The sequence below is a fragment of the Tachyglossus aculeatus genome, chromosome 21, assembly GCF_015852505.1.
Source record: "Tachyglossus aculeatus isolate mTacAcu1 chromosome 21, mTacAcu1.pri, whole genome shotgun sequence".
Classification (NCBI taxonomy): domain Eukaryota; kingdom Metazoa; phylum Chordata; class Mammalia; order Monotremata; family Tachyglossidae; genus Tachyglossus; species Tachyglossus aculeatus.
This window is the reverse complement of record NC_052086.1, coordinates 13,077,923-13,105,290: the sequence shown is the minus strand read 5'-3', so window position 1 is coordinate 13,105,290 and position 27,368 is coordinate 13,077,923. Positions and strand designations below refer to the sequence as shown.

The 27,368-nt window shown below is 49.7% G+C and overlaps 2 protein-coding genes across 2 annotated transcripts; one reads left to right on the top strand and one right to left on the bottom strand.

Moving 5' to 3' along the window:
• Nucleotides 1-6,053: 6,053 nt before the first annotated feature.
• BOLA2B (bolA family member 2B) lies at nt 6,054-12,942 on the bottom strand. The gene is made up of 3 exons (XM_038763305.1): nt 12,822-12,942; nt 10,080-10,177; nt 6,054-6,360 (listed from the first exon to the last, which is right to left on the bottom strand). The coding sequence occupies exons 1-3, from the start codon at nt 12,882-12,884 to the stop codon at nt 6,261-6,263; spliced, it is 261 nt and encodes an 86-aa protein (XP_038619233.1). The 5' UTR covers nt 12,885-12,942; the 3' UTR covers nt 6,054-6,260.
• Nucleotides 12,943-13,323: 381 nt separating this feature from the next.
• SLX1A (SLX1 homolog A, structure-specific endonuclease subunit) lies at nt 13,324-24,385 on the top strand. Its single transcript, XM_038763498.1, has 7 exons — nt 13,324-13,389; nt 15,126-15,320; nt 20,386-20,437; nt 22,271-22,573; nt 22,928-23,055; nt 23,974-24,085; nt 24,198-24,385. Exons 1-7 carry the CDS (start codon nt 13,373-13,375, stop codon nt 24,225-24,227), a joined length of 837 nt encoding a protein of 278 aa, XP_038619426.1. The 5' UTR covers nt 13,324-13,372; the 3' UTR covers nt 24,228-24,385.
• The last annotated feature ends 2,983 nt before the right edge of the window (nt 24,386-27,368 follow it).

Genomic DNA, 27,368 nt, shown 5'->3' with positions numbered 1-27,368 from the left:
TTCCTCCCTTCAAGGCCCTGCTGAGAGCTCACCTCCTCCAGGAGGCCTTCCCAGACTGAGCCCCTTCCTTCCTCTCCCCCTCGTCCCCCTCTCCATCCCCCCCATCTTACCTCCTTCCCTTCCCCACAGCACCTGTATATATGTATATATGGTTGTACATATTTATTACTCTATTTATTTATTTTACTTGTACATATCTATCCTATTTATTTTATTTTGTTAGTATGTTTGGTTTGGTTCTCCGTCTCCCCCTTTTAGACTGTGAGCCCACTGTTGGGTAGGGACTGTCTCTATACGTTGCCAATTTGTACTTCCCAAGCGCTTAGTACAGTGTTCTGCACATAGTAAGCGCTCAATAAATACAATTGATGATGACGCTGGGTAGGGACTGTATATGTTGCCAACTTGGACTTCCCAAGCGCTTAGTCCAGTGCTCTGCACACAGTAAGCGCTCAATAAATACGATTGATTGATTGATCGATTGGGGAACAGCTGGTACGTGGGAAAGCCACGCGCCCTCCCGGCGCTGGGGCGGTGGCCACTGGAAGGCTTGTTTAGCCGCCCCGACACCGCAGGAGCCGTGGATGCCCTGGGCCACTTGAAGCGACGGCGGTGGCCGGTTTAGACCTGCTTCCGCGTCCCTTTTTTTTACTCCTTACGAGCTTTCCTCGCCACAGTGGCCAAAATGGCCCTTCCTCCCTCCTCTCGGCCCACCTCGTCTACGTGCTCGGCCAAGGCCCCGCGGTGGGGACACCAAGGCCAACTTTGGTTGGATCCGGATGCCCCGGCACCCCTGCTCCCGGGGTGTGGAGGAGCGGAGAGGCGCAGTTTAGGTAACCCCAGAAGCGCGCTGGGCGATACTCATACAGGTGTGTCCAGTGAAGGGACCCCGATTCCCACGGAGGGAAACTCACCCGTGTAGCAACACTGGCCGGAGGGCACGACCAGAACAACTCGGGCTAGATTGCGGCAGCGGCGGCAACACTCCGGCCTGTGCGGGATTCTACCTGGTCCAACCCGTTCTAAGGTCTCCTCCGGTGACCTCCTTCCTTGACCGGTGAAGAGACGGGAAGACAGCGACCAGTCCCCCAAACTGTACCCCATGGGACGGACTGACGCTTTTTTGGGGCTTGGTGTTTGCTATGTAATAATAATAATAATAATAATGGCATTTATTAAGCGCTTACTATGTGCATAGCACTGTTCTAAGCGCTGGGGAGGTAACAATCAATCAATCAATCGTATTTAGTAGTTACGCGACCCCCCGAGTTTGTTAGTATGTTTGGTTTTGTTCTCTGTCTCCCCCTTTTAGACTGTGAGCCCACTGTTGGGTAGGGACTGTCTCTATATGTTGCCAATTTGTACTTCCCAAGCGCTTAGTACAGTGCTCTGCACATAGTAAGCGCTCAATAAATACGATTGATGATGATGATGATTTATTGAGCGCTTACTGTGTGCAGAGCGCTGGACTAAGCGCTTGGGAAGTCCAAGTTGCCAACATATAGAGACAGTCCCTACCCAACAGTGGGCTCACAGTCTAAAAGCAGCATGGCCCAGTGGAAAGAGCCCGGGCTTTGGAGTCAGAGGTCATGGGTTTGAATCCTGCCCCCGCCACATGTCTGCTGTCTGACCTTGGGCAAGTCACTTAACTTCTCTGAGCCTCAGTTACCTCTTCTGTAAAATGGGGATGAAGACTGTGAGCCCCAAGTGGGACAACTTGATCATCTTGTATCCTCCCCCAGCGCTTAGAACAGTGCTCTGCACATAGTAAGCGCTTAACAAATGCCATCATTATTATTATTATTATTATTATTAAAAGACAAGGTGATCAGGTTGTCCCATGGGGGGCTCACAGTCTTCACATATTTATTACTCTATTTATTTATTTTACTTGTACATATCTATTCTATTTATTTTATTTTGTTAATATGTTTTGTTTTGTTTTCTGTCTCCCCCTTCTAGACTGTGAGCCCACTGTTGCGTAGGGACTGTCTCTATATGTTGCCGACTTGTACTTCCCAAGCGCTTACTACAGTGCTCTGCACACGGTAAGCACTCAATAAATACGATTGATTCACCCCCATAATAATGGCATTTGTTAAGCGCTTACTATGTGCAAAGCACTGTTCTAAGCGCTGGGGAGGTTACAGGGTTATCAAGTTGTCCCACAGGAGGCTCAGTCTTCATCCCCATTTTCCAGATGAGGCAACTGAGGCCCAGAGAAGTGAAGTGACTTGCCCAAAGTTACACAGCTGACACTTGGCGGAGGCAGGATTTGAACCCACGACCTCTGACTCCAAAGCCTGTGCTCTTTCCACTGAGCCATGCTGCTTCTCCAGCAGCGTGGCACTGGGGATGGAGCCCGGGCCTGGGAAGCAAGAGGTCATGGGTTCTAATCCCCACTCCCACCTGTCAGCTGTGTAACCTGGGGCAAGCCACTTCACTTCTCTGTGCCTCAGTTACCTCATCTGCAAAATGGGGCTGGAGACAGTGAGCCCTTCGGGGACAGGGACTGTGTCCGACCGAATTTGTTTGTATCCACCCCAGTGCTTAGTACAGAGCCAGGCACATACTAAGCGCTTAAAAGATACCATAATTATTACTATTACTATTAAGTGCTTAAGGAAGCAGTGTGGCTCAGTGGAAAGAGCCCGGGCTTTGGAGTCAGAGGTCATGGGTTCGAATCCCAGCTCTGCCAATTGTCAGCTGGGTGACTATGGGCAAGTCACTTCACTGGGCCTCAGTTCCCTCATCTGTAAAATGGGGATTAAGACTGTGAGTCCCCCGTGGGACAACCTGATCACCTTGTAACCTCCCCACCGCTTAGAACGGTGCTTTGCACATAGTAAGCGCTTAATAAATGCCATTAAAAAAAAAAAGTGCTTGCTATGTGCCAAGATCTTTATTAAGCAGTGGGGTGGATACAAGTTAATCAGGATGGGCTCAGTTAATCTTCATGTTACAGATGCGGGACAAAAGTGACGTGCCCGGGGTCACAGAGGCCCAGGAGCTCTGATTCCCAGGCCTGTGCTCTAACCAGCTGGCCATACTGCCACACACTACACCCACCCCTCACCCCCACAGCCAGCTGTTATTCCTGCCAAAAACCACATCCACAGAACTATAATAATAATAATCATGGCATTTATTAAGCGCTTACTATGTGCAGAGCACTGTTCTATACTCGACCTGACCCTTTGACCAGCAAAATGACCTTCTAAAAAAAAAAAAAACACACACAAACTTCGATTTAAGCAATCAATCGTATTTATTGAGCGCTTCCTGTGTGCAGAGCACTGTACTAAGCGCTTGGGAAGTCCAAGTTGGCAACATATAGGGACGGTCCCTACCCAACAGTGGGCTCACAGTCTAGAAGAGGCTCTCCTGAATCTGGGGTGGGTGGGAGGAGATGGGGCGTCCCGTCTATCCTCTCGCCTCATCTCTTTCAGGATTCTGAGGATTTTTTTTCCCCCACAAATTATGGATTAAACCCAAAACTGCACTTTCCCTGCCTCCTTACCAGGCCCCGGGCAAGTTGTGGGTCAAGCGATGGGGCTTTTCAGTCGGAAGGAAGTTGTAACCTCTTCCCTTCTACTGCTTTTAGGGAAGCAGCACGGGGCTGGGTGTCAGGGGCCTGGGTTCTAACCCCGGCTCCGCCGCTTCCCTCCTCTGTGACCTTGGGCAAGTCACTTCACTTCTCCCGCACACAGTAAGCGCTCAATAAATATGACTGATTATTGATTGATTCTCCGTGCCTCAGTTCCCTCCTCTGCAAAATAGGGACTTAATACCGGCGCTCCCTCCTTCTGAGACCGTGAGCCCCGCGTGGGACCTGATGATCTTGTAGCTATCCTAGCGCTCAGTATAGTGCTTGGCACACAGAGAGCGCTTAACAAATACCACAATGATGATGATGATGATGATTCTCCTGATCAAAGTCATCAGCCCATTGCTCCTAAAAATGGCATTTATTAAGTGCTTACTATGTGCAAAGCACTGTTCTAAGCGCTGGGGAGATTACAATAATAATAATAATAATGATGGCATTTATTAAGCGCTTACTATGTGCAAAGCACTGTTCTAAGCGCTGGAGAGTTACAAGGTGATCCGGTTGTCCCACGGAGGGGGTCACAGTCTTAATCCCCATTTTCCAGATGAGGGAACTGAGGCCCAGAGAAGTTAAGTGACTTGCCCAAAGTCACACAGCTGACAACTCCCCCTCCTCCCCCTCCGTGTCCCCCCGGCCTTACCTCCTTCCCCTCCCCACAGCACCTGCATATATGTATATATGTTTGTACGAATTTATTACTCTATTTTATTTGTACATATTTATTGTATTTATTTTATATTGTTAATATGTTTTGTCTTGTTGTCTGTCTCCCCCTTCTAGACTGTGAGCCCACTGTTGGGTAGGGACTGTCTCTATATGTCGCCAACTTGCTGTACTCCCCAAGCGCTTAGCACAGTGCTCTGCACACAGTAAGCGCTCAATAAGTACGACTGAATGAATGAAAGTGGCGGAGCCGGGATTTGAACCCATGACCAGACCCATGACACAGACTCCAAAGCCCGTGCAACCGGACCGGAGTGCCGCTAAAGGGCCGGCGAGTCAGTTAGGCCAGTTGAATTGAGAAGTCAGTTGAGTCAGTTGAGAAGCAGCGTAGCTTAGTGGAAAGAGCCCCGGCTTTGGAGTCAGAGGTCATGGGTTCAAATCCCGGCTCCACCAACTGTCAGCTGGGTGACTTTGGGCAAGTCACTTCACTTCTCTGGGCCTCAGTTACCTCATTTGTAAAATGAGGATTAAAACTGTGAGTTCCCCCACCCCCTGGGACAACCTGATCACCTTGTAACCACCCCAGCACTTAGAACAGTGCTTTGCACATAGTAAGTGCTTAACAAATACCATTATTATTATTATTAGGCCTCCTTAGCCAGGAGAAAAGTTTACTCCAGAGGCCACAGTTGGTTCCTAGTTGGTTGGATGGGGGAGGGCCCCGTCCCACGACAATGATGTCCTCACCCCTGACTGGCCCTGGTCACCGGGAACGCTGGGCTGGGCTCTGGGCAGTCTTCAGCCTCTAATCGCAGCCCCCGAAATCAATCAATCAATCAATCGTATTTATTGAGCGCTTACTGTGTGCAGAGCACTGTACTAAGCGCTTGGGAAGTACAAGCTGGCAACATACAGAGACGGTCCCTACCCAACAGCGGGCTCACGGTCTAGAAGGGGGAGACAGAGAACAAAACCAAACATACTCACAAAATAAAATAACTAGAATAGATAGGTACAAGTAAAATAAATAGAGTAATAAATACGTACAAACATATATACACGTGCTGTGGGGAAGGGAAGGAGGTAAGATGCGGGGGATGGAGAGGGGGATGAAGGGGAGAGGAAGGAAGGGGCCCGGATTGTTACCGACTGCAGAAAAATCTTAGATCGGCTACTACCACTCAGAAGCCTTTTCCCCCAGAGGTGGTGGAAGATGGCAGGCATCCGACACAGGGTAAAACTCCTCGTTCCCCGGCTCCTCAAGTTGTATGCGTACGGAAACCGGCGGCGGCGATCCAGGACGCGCGGGACCACGCTTTTCCCGGGTCGGAAATCCCTGCGGAAGCGCCGTTTCCTCCTCACCTGGCAGGAGGTTGCCTTCTGAGAATGAATGGGCGGGCGAGGCTCGGCCCTCGCTGCCCAGCTTCAACAGAGCAGCGCCTGCCTCCTTGGGCGGCGGCCTTATCGCGATTGTGATATTTATTAAGCGGATGATACAGGACAATGGGGTCAGACGGTCCCTGTCCCACCCGGGGCTCCCAATCACTGGGAAAGCTTTGAATCAGTACTGCGCTGTTTGAATCTAAAACAACAGAGTCGGTAGACATTGTCCCCGCCATCGAGGAGTCCTTCTGGACTGTGAGCCCACAGTTGGGCAGGGCCCGTCTCTATATGTTGCCAACTTGGACTTCCCAAGCGCTTAGTACAGTGCTCTGCACACAGTGAGCGCTCAATAAATACGATTGATTGATTGATTGATAGGCGAGAACGATCGACCAGCTCCACGGCCCTGTTTCAGGTTTAATGCACCATAGAGAACTAGTTAATCAGATAGTCGGGTTATCATATCAGGATAAATAATGTAACGCTGTCCCGACCCATCCCCGCCTCCACTCCTACGGGAGGAGAGAGGCCAAGAGGGAGACATGGAGCTTTCCCCAGTCCGTATTCAGCCCGCTAACAATCTGCGTCCGCTGCCGAGGCCCCATCATTTCTGTCGCTCCTTGTCCCACTGCTCTGGGGTCAGAGTTTTCTGCTCGAAGGCGTGGATATGGGGCAGCTCCTCGGCGAGGCACGAGTTCACCAGCCTGGGGGGACAGAACGGGGTGTGGAGGCGGGGTAAAAATAATAATAACAATAATAATCGTATTGGTTACGCGCTTACTGTGTGCCACGCACCGTTCTAAGCGCTGGGGTAGATACAAGGTAATCAGGCTGTCCCACGTGGGGCTCAGTCTCAAACTCCATTTATGGGAAAGGAGAAGGGATAATAATAATAATAATGGCATTTATTAAGCGCTTACTATGTGCCAAGCACTGTTCTAAGCGCTGGAGTAGATACAAGATATAATCAGGTTGTCCCACGTGGGGCTCACAGTCTTAATCCTCATTTAAGGGGAAGAGGGACTAATAATAATAATGGTGTTTGTTAAGCACTTACTATATGCCAAGCACTGTTTTAAGTGCTGGAGTAGATACAAGATATAATCAGGTTGTCCCACGTGGGGCTCACAGTCTTAATCCTCATTTAAGGGGAAGGAGAAGGGAATAATAATAATGATGATGATATCTGTTAAGCACTTACTATGTGCCAAGCACTGTTTTAAGCGCTGGAGTAGATACAAGATATAATCAGGTTGTCCCACGTGGGGCTCACAGTCTTAATCCTCATTTAAGGGGAAGGAGAAGGGAATAATAATAATGATGATGATATCTGTTAAGCACTTACTATGTGCCAAGCACTGTTTTAAGCACTGGACTAGATACAAGATATAATCAGGTTGTCCCACGTGGGGCTCACAGTCTTAATCCTCATTTAAGGGGAAGGAGAAGGGAATAATAATAATGATGATGATATCTGTTAAGCACTTACTATGTGCCAAGCACTGTTCTAAGCACTGGAGTAGATACAAGATATAATTAGGTTGTTCCATGTGGGGCTCACAGTCTTTATCCTCATTTAAGGGGAAGGAAGATGGACTAATAAAAATAGTAATAACAATGGTATTTGTTAAGCACTTATTATGTGCCAAGCACTGTTCTAAGCACTGGAGTAGATACAAGATATAATTAGGTTGTTCCATGTGGGGCTCACAGTCTTAATCCTCCTTTAAGGGGAAGGAAGAGGGACTAATAAAAATAATAATAACAATGGTATTTGTTAAGCACTTACTGTGTGCCAAGCACTGTTCTATGCACTGGAATAGACACAAGATATAATTAGGTTGTTCCATGTGGGGCTCACAGTCTTAATCCTCCTTTAAGGGGAAGGAAGATGGACTAATAAAAATAATAATAACAATGGTATTTGTTAAGCACTTACTATGTGCCAAGCACTGTTCTAAGCACTGGAGTAGATACAAGATATAATCAGGTTGTCCCATGTGGGGCTCACAGTCTTAATCCTCCTTTAAGGGGAAGGAAGATGGACTAATAAAAATAATAATAACAATGGTATTTGTTAAGCACTTACTGTGTGCCAAGCACTGTTCTAAGCACTGGAGTAGATACAAGATATAATTAGGTTGTTCCATGTGGGGCTCACAGTCTCAATCCTCATTTAAGGGGAAGGAAGATGGACTAATAAAAATAATAATAACAATGGTATTTGTTAAGCACTTACTATGTGCCAAGCACTTGTTCTAAGCACTGGAATAGATACAAGATATAATTAGGTTGTTCCATGTGGGGCTCACAGTCTTAATCCCCATTTAAGGGGGAGGAGGGAATAATAATAATAATAATAAATAATAATAATGGTATTTGGGCAGGGATTGCCTCTCTTTATTGCTGAATTGTACTGTCCAAACGCTTAGTACAGTGCTCTGCACACAGTAAGTGCTCAATAAATACGATTGAATGAATGAATGATTGTTAAGCACATACTATGGGCCAAGCACTGTTCTAAGCATTGGAGTAGATACAAGGTATAATCAGGTTGTCCCACTTGGGGCTCACAGTCTTAATCATCATTTAAGGGGAAGGGAGAGGGAATAATAATAATAATAATGATGGTATTTATTAAGCGCTTGCTATGTGCCAAGCACTGTTCAAAGCACTGGGGGGGATACAAGGTGATCAGGTTGTCCCATGTGGGGCTCACAGTCTTCATCCTCATTTAAGGGGAAGGAAAAGGGAATAATAATAATGATGACGGCATTTGTTACGTGCTTACTATGTCCAAGTGCTGTTCTAAGCGTTGGAGTGGATACAAGGTATAATCAGGTTGTCTCACGTGGGGCTCACAGTCTTAATCATCATTTATGGGGAAGGAGGAGGGAATGAGAATAATAATGATGGTATTTGTTAAGCGCTTGCTATGTGCCAAGCTCTGTTCTGGGGGGGATACAAGGTGATCAGGTTGTCCCACATGGGGCTCACAGTCTTCCTCCCCATTTAAGGGGAAGGAAAAGGGAATAATAATAATGATGACAGTATTTGTTAAGCGCTTACTATGTGCCAAGCGCTGTTCTAAGCGTTGGAGTGGATACAAGGTATAATCAGGTTGTCCCACGTGGGGCTCACAGTCTTAATCATCACTTAAGAGGAAGGAGGAGGGAAGGATAATAATAATGATGGTTTTTGTTAAGCGCTTCCTAAGTGCCAAGCACTGTACTGGGGGGGATACAAGGTGATCAGGTTGCCCCACATGGGGCTCACAGTTTTCATCCCCATTTAAGGGGAAGGAAAAGGGAAAAATAATAGTGATGACGGTATTTGTTAAGCGCTTACTATGTGCCAAGTGCTGTTCTAAGCGTTGGAGTGGATACAAGGTATAATCAGGTTGTCCCACGTGGGGCTCACAGTCTTAATCATCATTTAAGGGGAAGGAGGAGGGAATGATAATAATAATGGTGGTATTTGTTAAGCGCTTGCTATGTGCCAAGCTCTGTTCTGGAGGGGATACAAGGTGATCAGGTTGTCCCACGTGGGGCTCACAGTCTTCATCTTCACTTAAGGGGAAGGAAAAGGGAAAAATAATAGCGATGACGATATTTGTTAAGTGCTTACTATGTGCCAAGCTCTGTTCTAAGCGTTGGAGTGGATACAAGGTATAATCGGGTTGTCCCACGTGGGGCTCACAGTCTTAATCATCATTTAAGGGGAAGGAAAAGGGAATAATAATAATGATGATGGTATTTGTTAAGTGCTTACTACGTGCCAAGCGCTGTTCTAAGCGTTGGAGTGGATACAAGGTATAATCGGGTTGTCCCACGTGGGGCTCACAATCTTAATCATCATTTAAGGGGAAGGAGGAGGGAATGATAATAATAATGATGGTATTTGTTAAGCACTTGCTATGTGCCAAGCTCTGTTCTGGGGGGAGATACAAGGTGATCAGGATGTCCCACATGGGGCTCAGTCTTCATCCCCATTTAAGGGGAAGGAAAGGGGAATAATAATAGTGATGACGGTATTTGTTAAGCGCTTACTATGTGCCAAGCGCTGTTCTAAGCGTTGGAGTGGATACAAGATATAATCAGGTTGTCCTACGTGGGGCTCACAGTTTTAATCATCATTTAAGGGGAAGGAGGAGGGAATGATAATAATAATGGTGGTATTTGTTAAGCGCTTGCTATGTGCCAAGCTCTGTTCTGGGGGGGGATACAAGGTGATCAGGTTGCCCCACGTGGGGCTCACAGTCTTCATCCCCACTTAAGGGTAAGGAAACGCTGGGGAGGGATACAATATATAATCAGGTTGTCCCACTTGGGGCTCACAGTGTTAACCCCTATTTAAGGGGCAGGGGTCGGGGGGGGGGAGGAAGGGTGGGAAAGGTTGGGGGGCGCGGCCCCGGGGGGCTCACCGGTGTCGCTGCAGCAGAGGCTTCCCCTGGAACTTGGCCGAGACCACCAGGACCCGGAAACTGGAGGCACAGCGGCTGGGGGTCGTGTCCTCCACTTCCTAAAGGCCAGCGAGGGGGACAGTACCCGATTGGACTTTCCCAAGTCCCAAGTCCAGTGCTTTGCATTCACTCTTTCCATCGTACTTATTGAGCGCTTCCTGTGTGCAGAGCACTGGACTAGATGCTTGGGAAGTCCAAGTCGGCCACATAGAGAGGCGGTCCCTACCCAACAACGGTACGACAATGGGATGTGTTGCCAACTTGGACTTCCCAAGCGCTTAGTCCAGTGCTCTGCACACAGTCAGCGCTCAATAAATACGACTGAATGAATGAATGGGCTCACGGTCTAGAAGGGGGAGACACACTGCACTCAGTGGGGTCGTGTCCTCCACTTCCTAGGAGCCAGCGAGGAGAGAAGTGTGGGACTGTCTCTATCTGGTGCCCAGTTGTAATAATAATAATAATAATAATATTGGTATTTGTTAAGTGCTTACTATGTGGCAAACACTGTTCTAAGCGCTGGGGGGGGATACGGGACTCACAGTCTTCATCCCCATTTTACAGATGAGGGAACTGAGGCCCAAAGAATAATAATAATGATGGCATTTGTTCATTCATTCATTCAATCGTATTTATTAAGCGCTTACTGCGTGCAGAGCACTGTACTAAACGCTTGGGAAATACAAGTTGGCAACATATAGAGACGGTCCCTACCCAACAGCGGGCTCACATACCAGCAATGTGCCAAGCACTGTTAATAATAATAATGATGATATTTGTTAAGTGCTTACTATGTGCCGTGCACTGCTCTAAGCACTGGGGGGGATACAAGGGAATCAGGTTGTCCCCCGTGGGGCTCACAGTCTTCATCCCCATTTTACAGAGGGGGGAAGCGCTTACTATGTGCCAGGCACTGTTCTAGGCACTTTGGGGCTGTGGGGGGGAGACAAGGTGATCAGGTTGTCCCACATGGGGCTCGGTCTTCATCCCCATTTTTCAGATGAGGGAACTGAGGCCCAGGGAAGTGACTTGCCCAAAGTCAACCAGCTGACAAGTGGCGGAGCCGGGATTTGAACCCATGACCTCTAACTCCCAAGCCCGGGCTCTTGCCACTGAGCCACGCTGCTTCTCTTGTACTTTCCCAAGGGCCTAGTCCAGTGCTCCGCACACAGTGAGCGCTCAGTAAATACGATGGACCGAATGAAATGAATGAATGGGGGCGGATCAGGCGCCGGCGGGGAGGGGAAAAAGGGGATGGGAAAGGACGGGACGGGACCGGAAGGGAAGGGATGGGAAGAGAAGCAGCGTGGCTCAATGGAAAGAGCCTGGGCTTTGGAGTCAGAGGTCATGGGTTCAAATCCCAGCTCCGCCAACTGTCAGCTGGGTGACTTTGGGCAAAGCCACTTCACTTCTCTGGGACTCAGTTCCCTCGTCTGTAAAATGGGGGTGAAGACTGTGAGCCCCCCGTGGGACAACCTGATCACCTTGTAACCTCCCCAGCGCCTAGAACAGTGCTTTGAACATACTAGGCGCTTAATAAGTGTCATCATTATCATTATTCCTTTCCTGAGCGCTTAGTCCAGTGCCCTGCACCCAGTAAGCGCTCAATAAATATGATTGAATGAGTGAATGAGTCCGTTGTTGGGTAGGGACCACCTTTCTATGTTGCCGACTTGTCCTTCCCAAGCGCTTAGTACAGTGCTCCGCACACAGTAAGCGCTCAATAACTACGATAGAATGAATGAATAAGTCCGTTGTTGGGTCGGGACCGTCTCCCTATGTTGCCGACTTGCCCTTCCCAAGCGCTTAGTCCAGTGCTCTGCACACAGGAAGCGCTCAACAAATACGATTGAATGAATGAAATAAATGAATGGGGGCGGATCAGGCGCCGGCCGGGACGGGAAGGGACGGGAAAGGAAGGGATGGGAAGGGAAGAGAAAGGAAAAGGAAGGGGAGGGAAAAGGAGGGGGAGGGAAAAGGAGGGGGAGGGAAAAGGAGGGGGAGGGAAAAGGAGGGGGAGGAAAAAGGAGGGGGAGGAAAAAGGAGGGGGAGGAAAAGGAGGGGGAGGAAAAGGAGCGGGAGGAAAGGAGGGGGAGGAAAAAGGGGGGGAGGAAAAGGGGGGAAGGAAAAAGAGAGGGAGGAAAAGGAAAGGGAGGAAAAGGGGGGGAAGGAAAAGGGGGGGAAGGAAAAGGGGGGGAAGGAAAAGGGGGGGAAGGAAAGGGGGGGAAGGAAAGGGGGGAAGGAAAGGGGGGAAGGGAAGGGAAGGAAAGAGAGGGAAGGAAAGGGAAGGAAAGAGAGGGAAGGAAAGGGAAGGAAAAGGGGGGAAGGAAGAGGGGGAAGGAAGGGGGAAGGAAAGAGGGGAGGAAAAGGGAGGGAAGGGATGGGAAGGGAACAGAAGGGATGGGAAGGGAAGGAAAAGGAAGGGGAGGGATGGGAACAGAAGGAAAAGGAAGGGAAGGAAAGGGAAGGAAAAGGGGGGAAGGAAGAGGGGGAAGGAAGGGGGAAGGAAAGAGGGGAGGAAAAGGGAGGGAAGGGATGGGAAGGGAACAGAAGGGATGGGAAGGGAAGGAAAAGGAAGGGGAGGGATGGGAACAGAAGGAAAAGGAAGGGAAGGAAAGGGATGGGAAGGGGTGGGCAAGGATGGGATGGAAAGGAAAGGAAAAGGAAGGGAAGGGTCAGGGGTGCTTAGGAGGCCCGTCTCACCACGTGGTCCGCCTGCAACTGTCGCAGCAGCTTCTCCCGGAGCGCCTCGGCACTCAGCTCCATGGCGGTGAAACAGGCGGCCACGAGGCCCGGGACCGGCCTGCGGACGGCGGGCTTCCGCCCTCACCGACGCCACTTCCGCTCCGAGTCCGCCCTTTCTTCCCCGACACTTCCGCCCTTAGGCGGCCCCGCTTCCGCCCTTTTTGCCCCCTCGACTTCCGGTAGGGCCGCCCCTCCCCGTCATACGCCGTTTCTGCCATCGATCAAAGCGAACGCCCGCCCTGGCCGAGCCCCGGCCAATGGGAGTCCGCCCTGGACGAGCTCCGGCCAATAGGAGCCCGCCCTGGCCGAGCTCCGGCCAATAGGAGCCCGCCCTAGACGAGTCCCGGCCAATAGGAGCCCGCCCTGGCCGAGCCCCGGCCAATGGGAGTCCGCTCTAGACGAGCTCCGGCCAATAGGAGGCCGAGGGCGGAGGGCGGGCGTTTCAGGCGTCCCGCGCGCCGACTGTCTCCTGGCCGTTGGTCCCTTCGGCTCTTAAAGGGCCGGTTCCGATGTCAGCCTGCCTCAGGTGAGGGGCCTCCACAGCTCTGCGGTTCTCTGTCTCTCCCTTCTAGACTGTGAGCCCGTCGTTGGGTAGGGACCGTCTCTCCATGTTGCCAACCTGTCCTTCCCAAGCGCTTAGTCCAGTGCTCTGCACACAGTAAGCGCTCAATAAAGACGATGGAATGACCGCCTCGTTGTCATGGCAACCACCATCCTCCCAACCGGGCCGCTGTCATGGCAACCACCTCCCCCACCCGGCGCTAGGCCGAAGCCTTTTAATCATAATCAATCAATCAGTCGTATTTATTGAGCGCTTACTGTGTGCGGAGCACTGGACTAAGCGCTTGGGAAGTCCAAGTTGGCAACATTTAGAGACTGGTCCCTACTCAACAGCAGGCTCACAGGCTAGAAGGGGGAGACAGACAACAAAACCAAACAAGGAGTCAGGTGTCAAGCAGCGTGGCTCAGTGGAAAGAGCCCGGGCTTGAGAGTCAGAGGTCATGGGTTCTAATCCCGCCCCTCCACTTGTCAGCTGTGTGAGTTTGGGGGAGTCCCTTCACTTCTCTGGGCCTCAGTGACCTCGTTTGTCAAATGGGGATTAACAATAATAATAATAATGGTATTCGTTAAGCGCTTACTATGTGTGAAGCACTGTTCAAAGCGGTGGGGGGGGATTCAAGGTGATCAGGTTGTCCCACGTGGGGCTCATCGTCTTAATCCCCATTTTACAGATGAGGGAACTGAGGCCCGGAGAAGTGAAGCGACTCGCCCAAAGTCACCCAGCTGACAAGTGACGGAGGTGGGATTAGAACCCATGACCTCTGGCTGTCAAGCCCAGGCTCTTTCCACTGAGCCACTCTGGATTAATACTGTGAGCTCCACGTGGGACAACCTGATCACCTTGTATCCCCCCATAGTGCTTAGAACAGGGCTTCGCACATAGCAAGTGCTTAATAAATACCATCATTATTATTATTATCATTTTTAATCAATCAATTTTATTTATTGAGCACTTACTGTGTGCAGAGCACTGTACTAAGCGCTTGGGAAGTACAAGTTGGCAACATTATTACCACGTGCCAAGCGCTGTGCTGAGCGCTGGGGTGGCGAGGAGCAAATTGGGCTTGGCAAGTTTCCCAGGGTTGCCCACATTTAATAATGATGGCATTTATTAAGCGCTTACTATGTGCAAAGCACTGGGGAGGTTACAAGGTGATCAAGTTGTCCCACATGGGGCTCACAGTCTTAATCCCCATTTTCCAGATGAGGTAACTGAGGCCCAGAGAAGTGAAGTGACTTGCCCAAAGTCACCCAGCTGACAAGTGGCGGAGCCGGGATTTGAACCCCTGACCTCTGACTCCAAAGCCCGGGCTCTTTCCACTGAGCCACGCTGCTTCTCTACACATGGTTTTGACCCCGGTCTCCACGTTTGGTTTTGCTGTCCGTCTCCCCCTTCTAGCCTGGGAGCCCGTTGTCGGGTAGGGACCGTCTCCACCTGTTGCCCAATTGGACTTCCCAAGCGCTTAGTCCAGTGCTCCGCGCACAGTCAGCGCTCAATAAATACCACTGAATGAATGATCCCCTCGACCCCCATGTTTCCCTGTGACTGTGAGCCCACTGTTGGGTAGGGACTGTCTCTGTATGTTGCCAATTTGGACTTCCCAAGCGCTTAGTCCAGTGCTCTGCACATAGTAAGCGCTCAATAAATACGATTGATGATGATGATGATGTGACGGAGGGCCTGTTGTTTGTGTCGTGCAGGAAGCCGCGGCGGGTAGCGAAGATGGGGCCGGGCCCTGGGCCCTTTTTCGGCGTCTACTTGCTCTACTGCCTCAACCCCAAGCATCGGGGCCGCGTCTACGTGGGCTTCACGGTCAACCCCCGGCGGCGGGCCCAGCAGCACAATGCCGGCCGCAAGAAGGGCGGGGCCTGGAGGACCAGCGGCCGGGGACCTTGGTAACCATGGAGATAATAATAATAATAATAATAATAATGATGATAGCATTTATTAAGCGCTTACTATGTGCAACGCACTGTTCTGAGCGCTGAAGAGCTTACAAGGGGATGAGGCTGTCCCACGGGAGGCTCACAGTCTTCATCCCCATTTTCCAGATGGGGGAACTGAGGCCCAGAGAAGTGAGGTGACTTGCCCACAGTTGTCGGGCTTTTGGCCCCTTTCTCCCTGTTCCCTCTCTCCCCCCCAGGGAACACACACAGGGCTGTATTTATTTTATTTTGTTAATACGTTTTGTTGTGTTGTCTGTCTCCCCCTTCTAGACTGTGAGCCCGCTGTGGGGTAGGGACCGTCTCTAAGTCACACAGCTGGCAATGGGTGGAGCCGGGATTTGAACCCACGACCTCTGACTCCCAAGCCCGGGCTCTTTCCGCTGAGCCACGCTGCTTCTCTGGTGGCGGGTGGGGCCTTGGAAAAGAATGATGGCATTTGTTAATCATTCATTCAGTCAGTCAGTCGTATTTATTGAGCGCTTACTGTGGGCGGAGCACTGTACTAAGCGCTTGGGAAGTACAAGTTGGTAACATATAGAGATGGTCCCTACCCAACAGCGGGCTCACAGTCTAGAAGGGGGAGACAGAGAACAAAACCAAACATATTAACAAAATAAAATAAATAAATTAAGACTGTGAGCCCCTCGTGGGACAACCTGATCACCTTGTATGCCCCCTCCAGCGCTTAGAACAGTGCTTCGCACATAGTGAGCGCTTAACAAATGCCATTATTATTATTATTATTATTATTATAAATTGGAATCAGGGTTGCTAAGTCCAAGGGTGCATGGCAGGTCACGGCTCCCAGGAAATCGGTCGTGTGAGGATGGGACCATCACCTTTGCCCCCACGGCTTTTGACGTGGGGCCAACAGCTGAGATAAGCAGCATAGCTCAGTGGCAAGAGCCCGGACTTTGGAGTCAGAGGTCATGGGTTCAAATCCCGGCTCCGCCACTTGTCAGCTGGGTGACTTCGGGCAAGTCACATATTCCCCCTTCTAGCCTGTGAGCCCACTGTTGGGTAGGGACCGTCTCTAGATGTTGCCAACTTGGACTTCCCGAGCGCTTAGTCCAGTGCTCTGCACACAGTAAGTGCTCAATAAATACAATTGAATGAATGAATGAATGAAGTCACTTCTCTGTGCCTCAGTTCCCTCATCTGGAAAATGGGGATGAAGACCGTGAGCCCCACGTGGGACAAACTGATCACCTTGTAACTTGAAGTAACAAGTGAAGTGAAGTAACTTGCCCAAAGTCACACAGCTGACAAGGTGATCACCTGATCACCCCGCGCTTAGAACAGTGCTTTGCACATAGCGCTTAATAAATGCCATTATTATAATCATTCATTCATTCATTCCATCGTATTTATTGAGCGCTTACTGTGTGCAGAGCACTGGACTAAGCGCTTGGGAAGTCCAAGTTGGCAACACATATAGAGACGGTCCCTACCCAACAGTGGGCTCACAGTCTAGAAAGGGGAGACAGACAACAAAACAAAACATATTAACAAAATAAAATAAATAGAATATTCATTCATTCATTCAATCGTATTTATTGAGCGCTTACTGTGTGCAGAGCACTGTACTAAGCACTTGGGAAGGACAAGTTGGCAACACAGAGAGACGGTCCGTACCCAACAGTGGGTTCACAGTCTAGAAGGGGGAGACAGAGAACAAAACAAAACATATTAACAAAATAAAATGCATAGAATATGTACAAGTAAAATAAATAGAGTAATAAATATGTACAAACATATATGCATATTCATTCATTTATTCAATTGTATTTATTGAGCGCTTACTGTGTGCAGAGCACTGGACTAAGTGCTTGGGAAGTCCAAGTTGGCAACCTATAGAGATGGTCCCTACCCAACAGCGGGCTCACAGTCTAGAAGTATGTTGCCAACTTGTACTTCCCAAGCGCTTAGTACAGCGCTTGGGAAGTCCAAGTTGGCAACGTATAGAGACAGTCCCTACCCAGTAGTGGGCTCACAGTCTAAAAGGGGGAGACAGAGAACAAAACCAAACATACTAACAAAATAAAATAAATAGAATAGATATGTACAAGTAAAATAAATAAATAAATAGAGTAAATAAATATGTACAAACATATATACATATATACAGGTGCTGTGGGGAAGGGAAGGAGGTAAGATGGGGATGGAGAGGGGGACGAGGGGGAGAGGAAGGAAGGGGCTCAGTCTAAAAATATGGAACGCTTCACGAATTTGCGTCACGAGCAGCAAAGCGTGTGGTCCCCGCTCCCCTCCCGGAGGGTGTATATATGTATATATGTATGTATATATGTTTGTACATATTTATTACTCTATTTATTCATTTTATTTGCACATATCTATTCTATTTATTTTATTTTGTTAGTATGTTTGGTTTTGTTCTCTGTCTCCCCCTTTTAGACTGTGAACCCACTGTTGGGTAGGGACTGTCTCTCTATGTTGCCAATTTGTACTTCCCAAGCGCTTAGCACAGTGCTCTGCACATAGTAAGCGCTCAATAAATACGATTGATGATGATGATGGTACATATTTATTACTCTATTTATTTATTTTACTTGTACCTATCTATTCTGTTTATTTTATTTTGTTAGTATGTTTGGTTTTGTTCTCTGTCTCCCCCTTTTAGACTGTGAGCCCACTGGTGGGTAGGGACTGTCTCTATATGTTGCCAATTTGTACTTCCCAAGCGCTTAGCACCGTGCTCTGCACAGAGTAAGCGCTCAATAAATACGATTGATGATGATGATGATGATGGGCTGGGGGCTCCGGGCATGGCCGGAGGACCCCTCCCACCCCAGCGAGCCTCCGAGGGCGGCCGGACATTGCCTTGACCCCCCCAGGGCCCGCGGCCGGGGGTCCGCGGGTGGCGAGGCAGGGGTCTCACGTTTGTTTCCCTCGGGGTCTGCTTCCCAGTCGGGAAGTCGGCCACCTCTAGACCGTAAGCTCGCTGCGAACAGGGAACGTGTCCGTTTATTGCTCCTTCCAAGCGCTCAGTCCAGTGCTCCGCGTACAGTAAGCGCTCGAGAACCCGCCGTCGGGTAGGGACTGTCTCTAGATGTTGCCAGCTTGGACTTCCCAAGCGCTTAGTTTGGTTTTGTTCTCCGTCTCCCCCTTTTAGACTGTGAGCCCACTGTTGGGTAGGGACTGTCTCTATATGTTGCCCGCTTGGACTTCCCAAGCACTTAGTACAGTGCTCTGCACACAGTAAGCGCTCAATAAATATGATTGATTGATTGCTCTGCACACAGTAAGCACTATGTTTGGTTTTGTCTCCCCCTTTTAGACTGTGAGCCCACTGTTGGGTAGGGACCGTCTCTAGATGTTGCCCACTTGGACTTCCCAAGCACTTAGTACAGTGCTCTGCACACAGTAAGCGCTCAATAAATACGATTGATTGATTGATTGATTGCTCTGCACACAGTAAGCACTATGTTTGGTTTTGTCTCCCCCTTTTAGACTGTGAGCCCACTGTTGGGTAGGGACTGTCTCTATATGTTGCCAATTTGTACTTCCCAAGCGCTTAGTACAGTGCTCTGCACATAGTAAGCGCTCAATAAATACGATTGATGATGATGATGAGTGCTCTGCACACAGTAAGCACTCAGTAAGTATAATTGAATGAATGAATGAATAGAAGGGGGAGACGGACAACAAAACAAAACATATTAACAAAATCAAATAAATAGAATAAATATGGACAAGTAAAATAGAGTAATAAATATGTACAAACATATTCATTCATTCAATCGTATTTATTGAGCGCTTACTGTGTGCAAAGCACTGTACTAAGCGCCTGGGAAGTCCAAGTTGGCAACATCTAGAGACAGTCTGTACCGAACAGCGGGCTGACAGTCTAGAAGGGGAACACGGACAACAAAACAAAACATATTAACAAAATCAAGTAAATAGAATAAATATGGACAAGTAAAATAGAGTAGTAAATACGTACAAACATATTCATTCATTCAATCATATTTATTGAGCGCTTACTGTGTGCAAAGCACTGTACTAAGCGCTTGGGAAGTCCAAATTGGCAACATCTAGAGACAGTCCCTACCGAACAGCGGGCTCACAGTCTAGAAGGAGGAGACGGACAACAAAACAAAACGTATTAACAAAATCAAATAAATAGAATAAATACGGACAAGTAAAATAGAGTAATAAATACGTCCAAACATATTCATTCATTCATTCATTCATTCAATCGTATTTCTTGAGCGCTTACTGTGTGCAAAGCACTGTACCAAGCGCTTGGGAAGTCCAAGTTGGCAACATCTAGAGACGGTCCCGACCCGACGACAGTGGGCTCACAGTCTAGAAGGGGGAGACGGACAACAAAACAAAACATATTAACAAAATCAAATAAATAGAATAAATATGGACAAGTAAAATAAATAGAGTAATAAATACGTACAAACATATTCATTCATTCAGTCGTATTTATTGAGCGCTTACTGTGTGCAAAGCACTGGACTAAGCGCTTGGGAAGTCCAAGTTGGCGCTCAGTAAGCGCTCAATAAATACGATTGAATGAATGAATGACCGTCTCTATGTGTTACCAACTTGTACTTCCCAAGCGCTTAGTCCAGTACTCTGCACACAGTAAGCGCTCAATAAATATGACAATGAATGAATGAATGGATGGATGAATGGATGAATGAATGAGTGAATGAATGAATGAATGAAGGTAGTCTAGAGACATCTAGACATCTAGAGACAGTCCCTACCCAACAGTGGGCTCACAGTCTAGAAGGGGGAGACGGACAACAGAACAAAACGTATTAACAAAATCAAATAAATCGAATAAATATGGACAAGTAAAATAAATAGAGTAATAAATACGTACAAACATACGTTTGTAAGCGCTCAACATCTAGAGACGGTATTTTAGCGTGGCTTCTTTGCCGAGGCGCCGTGTTTGGAGCGAGATGGAGGCCCGCGTCCCTCCTCCTTGCTGTCGCGCTGACATTCCCTTTTATTTCCCTTTTATCTTTTGCAGGGAAATGGTGCTCATTGTCCACGGCTTTCCTTCTGGTGTGGCCGCCCTGCGGGTAAGTGCCCCAGGCCCAGGGAACCGGGACAGGCCCGTTGGGGCCGGTGGTGTATCGGCCGGTGAAAGGAATGAGGCCCCGCTGGTCTTGCCAAGTTGGAGCAGACGTTGGCGTGGCTCAGTGGAAAGAGCCCGGGCTTTGGAGTCAGAGGTCATGGGTTCAAATCCCGGCTCCACCACTTATCAGCTGGGTGACTTTGGGCAAGTCGCTTCACTTCTCTGGGCCTCAGTTCCCTCATCTGGAAAATGGGGGTGAAGACCGTGAACCCCCTGTGGGATCACCTTGCTAACCTCTCTGGTGCTTAGAACGGTGCTTGGCACGTAGCGCTTAATAAATGCTGTCATTATTATTATTATTATTCAATCGTATTTATTGAGCACTTACAGTGTGCTGAGCACTGTACTAAGCTCTTGGGAAGTCCAAGTTGGCAACATCTAGAGACGGTCCCTACCCAACAGCGGGCTCACAGTCTAGAAGTACAGTGCTCTGCACACAGTAAGCGCTCAATAAATACGATTGAATGAATAGAAGGGGGAGACAGACGACAAAACAGAACATATTAATAAAATCAATAGAACAGTAAATATGTACAAGTAAAATAAACAGAGTAATCAATCTGTACAAATATATATACAGGTGCTGTGGGGAGGGGAAGGAGGTCGGGTGGCGGGGATGGGCAAGAGAAGCAGCGTGGCTCAGTGGAAAGAGTCGGAGGTCATGGGTTCAAATCCCGGCTCCGCCAGTTGTCAGCTGTGTGACTTTGGGCAAGTCACTTCGCTTCTCTGGGCCTCATCTGGAAAATGGGGGTGAAGACCGGGAGCCCCCCGGGGGGCAACCTGATCACCTTGTAACCTCCCCAGCGCTTAGAACGGTGTTTTGCACATAGTAAGCGCTTAGGGTTTGGGGGGGATTAGCTCAGACGGCAGAGCACGCGCTTAGCACACAAGAGGTAGCGGGCTCGATGCCCGCATCCTCCATTTCAGCGCTTAGAACAGTGCTTTGCACATAGTGAGCGCTTAATAAATGTCATCATTGCTATTATGATGATTATCATCATCATCACCATCAATCGTATTTATTGAGCGCTTACTGTGTGCAGAGCACTGGACTAAGCACTTGGGAAGTACAAGTTGGCAACACATAGAGACAGTCCCTACCCAACAGTGGGCTCACAGTCTAAAAGGGGGAGACAGAGAACAAAACCAAACATACTAACAAAATAAAATAAATAGAATAGATATGTACAAGTAAAATAAATAAATAAATAAGTAGAGTAATAAATATGTACAAACATATATACATATATACAGGTGGTGTGGGGAAGGGAAGGAGGTAAGATGGGGGGATGGAGAGGGGGACGAGGGGGAGAGGAAGGAAGGGGCTGAGTGTGGGAAGGCCTCCTGGAGGAGGTGAGCTCTCAGTAGGGACTTGAAGGGAGGAAGAGAGCTAGCTTGGCGGATGGGCGGAGGGAGGCCATTCCGGGCCAGGGGGAGGACGTGGGCCGGGGGTCGATGGCGGGACGGGCGAGAACGAGGCCTAACGGTGAGGAGATTAGCGGCGGAGGAGCGGAGGGTGCGGGCTGGGCTGGAGAAGGACAGAAGGGAGGTGAGGGAGGAGGGGGCGAGGGGATGGATGGACAGCCTGGAAGCCCAGGGTGAGGAGTTTCTGCCTGATGCTCAGATTGATTGGTAGCCACTGGAGATTTTTGAGGAGGGGAGTAACATGCCCAGAGCGTTTCTGGACAAAGACAATCCGGGCAGCGGCGTGAAGTATGGATTGAAGTGGGAATTAAGGAGGGGGCTCAGTCTGTCTCTGTCTCTGTCATTCTTCCAGTTCGAGTGGGCCTGGCAGCACCCTGGGGCCTCGCGCCGCCTGGGCCACGTGGCCGGGCGGGGCCGGAGGGAAGCGGCCTTCGCTTTTCACCTCAGGGTCTTGGCCCAGATGCTGCAGGTGGCCCCCTGGACCCGGCTGCCCCTCACCCTCCGCTGGCTTCGCCAGGACTTCCAGCAGGACCTCGCCCCCCCTCCGCCCCCTCACATGCCCCTGGCCTTCGGACCCCTGCAGCCGGGCCCCGCCGCGATGCCAAAGGGCACGGCCGTCGGGGCCGGCTGCTCCCTCTGCCAGCAGCCCGTCGAGGTGAGGTGAACTCGCCGTTGCGTAGGGACCGTCTCCAGGTGTGGCCAACTTGGACTTCCCAAGCGCTTAGTCCGGTCGATAAAGACGATCGAATGAATGAATGAACTACCGGGGCTTTGGGCGTGGGGACCAATCAATCGATCGTATTTATTGAGCGCTTACTGTGTGCAGAGCACTGGACTAAGCGCTTGGGAAATACAAGCTGGCAACATATAGGGACGGTCCCTACCCGACAGCGGGCTCACAGTCTAGAAAGTCGAGGAAGAAGGCTCCCCTCGACGCGGCGGGCGGCGAGAGGGCCGGAAGGGCGGAAATCCGACCTTGTCTCCCGCTCTGCTCCCCGGACCCGGTCAGGACGAGGATGGACCCCTCCGCTGCCCTCATTCCGGCTGTCCCTTCGGGGCTCACCTGCTCTGCCTGGCACAGGATTTCCTTCGCGGGCAGCCGCAGCAACTTCTACCCCTGGAGGGATGCTGCCCGGGGTGAGCCACGGAGCGGGGATGCTCCGGTTGGGGAGCCTGGGGGAGCGGGAGGGGCGGGCTGTAGGAACTGGCTCCGGCCGGCCTGCCCAGTGGTTTTCCAGACTGAGCCCCTTCCTTCCTCTCCCCCTCGTCCCCCTCTCCATCCCCCCCGCCTTACCTCCTTCCCTTCCCCACAGCACCTGTATATATGTATATATGTTTGTACAGATTTATTCCTCTATTTATTGATTTATTTTATTTGTACATATTTATTCTATTTATTTTATTTTGTTAGTATGTTTGGTTTTGTTCTCTGTCTCCCCCTTTTAGACTGTGAGCCTACTGTTGGGTAGGGACTGTCTCTATATGTTGCCAATTTGTACTACCCAAGCGCTTAGTATAGTGCTCTGCACATAGTAAGCGCTCAATAAATACGATTGATGATGATGATCCCCCGGGCCTGGAATGGCCTCCCTCTGCCCATCCGCCAAGCTCACTCTCTTCCTCCCTTCAAGGCCCTACTGAGAGCTCACCTCCTCCAGGAGGCCTTCCCACACTGAGCCCCTTCCTTCCTCTCCCCCTCGTCCCCTTTTCCATTCCCCTCGTCTTACCTCCTTCCCTTCCCCACAGCACCTGTATATATGTATATATGTTTGTACATATTTACTACTCTACTTGTACATATCTATTCTATTTATTTTATTTTGTTACTATGTTTGGTTTTGTTCTCTGTCTCCCCCTTTTAGACTGTGAGCCCACTGTTGGGTTGGGACTGTCTCTACATGTTGCCAGCTTGTACTTCCCAAGCGCTTAGTCCAGTGCTCTGCACACAGTAAGCGCTCAATAAATACGATTGATTGATTGATTGATTGATTGATTGAGAGGGGCTTCTCTCTGACATCTTTCCCCCCCTTCTCCCCGCTCCACACCTCTCGGCAGCTGTAAGAACCAACTGCTCTGGGGAGACCTGATCCAGTTGCATCGGGCGGGCCGGAGAAGCCCCGAGGAGGAGGAGGAGGAGGAAGAGGAAGAGGAGATGAATCCTGTGGAGGTGAGGGGGGATTTCCCGTTTGCCGTAGGCAGCCTCCCCTTCCCCACCACCCCACTCCGGCTGCCCCTCTCCCCGTCTCTCCCCTACGTGCTCTAATCGTCCGACTTCACAGGGACACTGGACGGATGGGCTGAAGACTTGAACCGTCAACATCTTTTCACCAGACCGTCGTCCGGCCCCACCTCCTTCCTCCATTTCCCCCCATTTCCCCTGTCCTCCCCCTCATTTTAAGCCTGGGAAAATTTTTTTAATCATTTACAGGGGGTATCTCCGTGACCTCAATAAAGAGCTGGAACAAAGTCCCGTGGCCTTCCCGATAACGTGCGACTTGAGGGCTCACCCTCTGCCAGGGTCAAAGTGGCGGCGGGGAATTGGGAGGGAAGCGAAGAAGGGAGAGGGAAAGAGAAGGGGTGGATCAATCAATCAGTCGTATTTATTGAGCGCTTACTGTGTGCAGAGCACTGGACTAAGCGCTTGGGAAGTACAAGTTGGCAACATATAGAGACGGTCCCTACCCAACAGCGGGCTCACAGTCTCAAAGGGGGAGACAGAGAACAAAACCAAACATATACTAACAAAATAAAATAAATAGAATAGATATGTACAGGTTAAAATAAATAAATAGAGTAATAAATCTGTACAAACATATATCCATATATACAGGTGCTGTAGGGAAGGGAAGGAGGTAAGATGGGGGGATGGAGAGGGGGACGAGTATGGAGAGTCAGAGGGAGAGAAAGAGAAGATTTGCCAAGTACCTGACATACTGCCACACACCACGGGGAAATTTAATAATCAGTGGGATTTATTGAGCACTTACTGTGAGCTAAACATTGGATAATAATAAATAATAATGACGGTATTTGTTAAGCGCTTACTATGTGCAAAGCACTGTTCTAAGCGCCGTTGGATTGAGCGCTTGGGGGAATGTAGTCCAATAGAAATGGTGGGCCTGTTCCCCGCCTTCAAGAAGCTCACCATCTAGTGACTCGGTCGTAGTGATACGATTTTGATTTCATTTGAGAGGCAGAGACTGATGGAGGAAGAGTGTTGAGTTGAGGGATACAACAACAACAATAACAATGATGGCATTTGTTAAGCGCTTACTATGTGCAAAGCACTGTTCTAAGCACTGGGGAGGATACAAGGTGATCGGGTTGTCCCACTTGGGGCTCACAGTCTTAATCCCCATTTGACAGATGAGGTCACTGAGGCCCAGAGAAGTGAAGTGACTTGCCCAAAGTCACACAGCTGACAATTGGTGGAGCCGGGATTTGAACCCATGACCTCTGCCTCCAGAGCCCGGGCTCTTTCCAATGAGCCACGCTGCTGGGCCCAGAAAGTGAGGGGAAGGCCTTTTTTTGGTTGGTTTTAATGGTATTTGTTAAGCACTTACTAGGTGCCAGGCACCGTACTAAGCGCCGGGGTAGAAACGAGCTAACTGGGTTGGACACTGTGAGCCCGTTGTTGGGTAGGGACCGTCTCTATATGTTGCCAACTTGGACTTCCCAAGCGCTTAGTACAGTGCTCTGCACACAGTAAGCGCTCAATAAATACCCACTGTTGGGTAGGGACTGTCTCTATATGTTGCCAACTTGGACTTCCCAAGCGCTTAGTACGGTGCTCTGCACACAGTAAGCACTCAGTAAATGCCCACTGTTGGGTAGGGACCGTCTCTATATGTTGCCAACTTGTACTTCCCAAGTGCTTAGTACAGTGCTGTGCACACAGTAAGCGCTCAGTAAATGCTCACTGTTGGGTAGGGACCGTCTCTATATGTTGCCAACTTGTACTTCCCAAGCGCTTAGTACAGTGCTCTGCACACAGCAAGCGCTCAGTAAATGCCCACTGTTGAGTAGGGACCGTCTCTATATGTTGCCAACTTGTTCTTCCCAAGCGCTTAGTACAGTGCTCTGCACACAGTCAGCGCTCAACAAATACAATTGAATGAATGAATGAATAAATAAATACGATTGAATGAATGAGTGACACAGTCCATGTCCCACACGGGGCTCCCAGTCCTCATCCCCATTTTCCAGACGAGGTAACCGAGGTACAGAGAAGCGAAGCCACCTGCCCAAGGTCACACAGCAGACAAGCGGCGGAGCCAGGGTTCATTCATTCATTCATTCAGTGGTATTTAGTGAGCGCTCACTGTGTGCAGAGCACTGTACTAAGTGCTTAGAAGCCAGGTCCTTCTGACGCCCAGGCCCGGGGTCCAGCCACTGACCCGATGGACCCCAGACTTGCTAAGCAAAGAGGGCTGGTGGATGTTTATATCCTCCCTGGGAGTTTACCCCAGAGTTTTGGAGATGATGCTTTGGAGAAAGCTGTAGCGCTTAGTATAGTGCTCTGACCCCAATAAACACTCGATATATATCGTTGATCGACTGAGCTGAAGGGCAGCCAGAATGGCCGGACTCCGCCTCGCCACCTGAGGAGTCTCACCTACCTGGTGATCCACCGTTGGGTCGGGACCGTCTCTCTATGTTGCCACCTTGTCCTTCCCAAGCGCTTAGTCCAGTGCTCTGCGCACAGTAAGCGCTCAATAAATACGACCGAATGAATGAATGGCGATCCAGACTGAAGCCGGGAACTCTCCAGGCGAGGGATCCCAGCTGCGGGGCAGACGGAGAAGCCGAGAATCAGGTCCGAAGTTGGGCCCTGGAAAGAGGAAGAAATGGGGGAGAGTTGGAGCAGAGATCGGGCTACTGAATAGACGACCCCCCCCGGAATGGGGACTTTCCAAACCTTCTCCCCATTTGCCCTGAGCCGCGTGGCTCGGTGGAAAGAGCCCGGGCTTTGGAGCCAGAGGTCGTGGGTTCAAATCCTGGCTCCGCCAACTGTCAGCCGGGTGACTTGGGGCGGGTCACGTCACTTCTCTGGGCCTCAGTTCCCTCATCTGTAAAATGGGGGTTAAGACTGTGAGCCCACCCGTGGGACAACCTGATCACCTTGTAACCTCCCCAGTGCTTAGAACAGTGCTTTATGCATAGTAAGCGCTTAATAAATGCCATTATTATTATTATTATAATGGGGCCAAATAAATGCCATTATTATTATTATTATTGTTGTTATTATTATTATTATTATTATTGGGTCAGCTGGTCACCTTGGGGTTCAGGCCTGAATAGGGGCAGTCGGGAGTGGGAAGCCGACCTGAGGCACCGAATTTGCCAATCCTCAGAGCACGCCCCGCTTTTGGAGGTAGCCAGACGACACGATACTTAGACTGAGACAGGGACTGTGTCCAGTCGGATTCATTTGCATCCACCCCGGCAGT

Bases quoted from the DNA above. Each gene is read 5' to 3' on its own strand.
- SLX1A (XM_038763498.1), top strand. The intron at 15,321-20,385 runs GTAACCATGGAG...TATCTTTTGCAG, and splicing joins ACCAGCGGCCGGGGACCTTG to GGAAATGGTGCTCATTGTCC. The intron at 23,056-23,973 runs GTGAGCCACGGA...ACCTCTCGGCAG, and splicing joins CTGGAGGGATGCTGCCCGGG to CTGTAAGAACCAACTGCTCT.
- BOLA2B (XM_038763305.1), bottom strand. From the start codon at position 12,884: ATGGAGCTGAGTGCCGAGGCGCTCCGGGAGAAGCTGCTGCGACAGTTG. The intron at 10,178-12,821 runs GTGAGACGGGCC...GCTGGCCTTTAG, and splicing joins AGTTGCAGGCGGACCACGTG to GAAGTGGAGGACACGACCCC. The intron at 6,361-10,079 runs GTGAGCCCCCCG...CTGTCCCCCCAG, and splicing joins CCTCTGCTGCAGCGACACCG to GCTGGTGAACTCGTGCCTCG.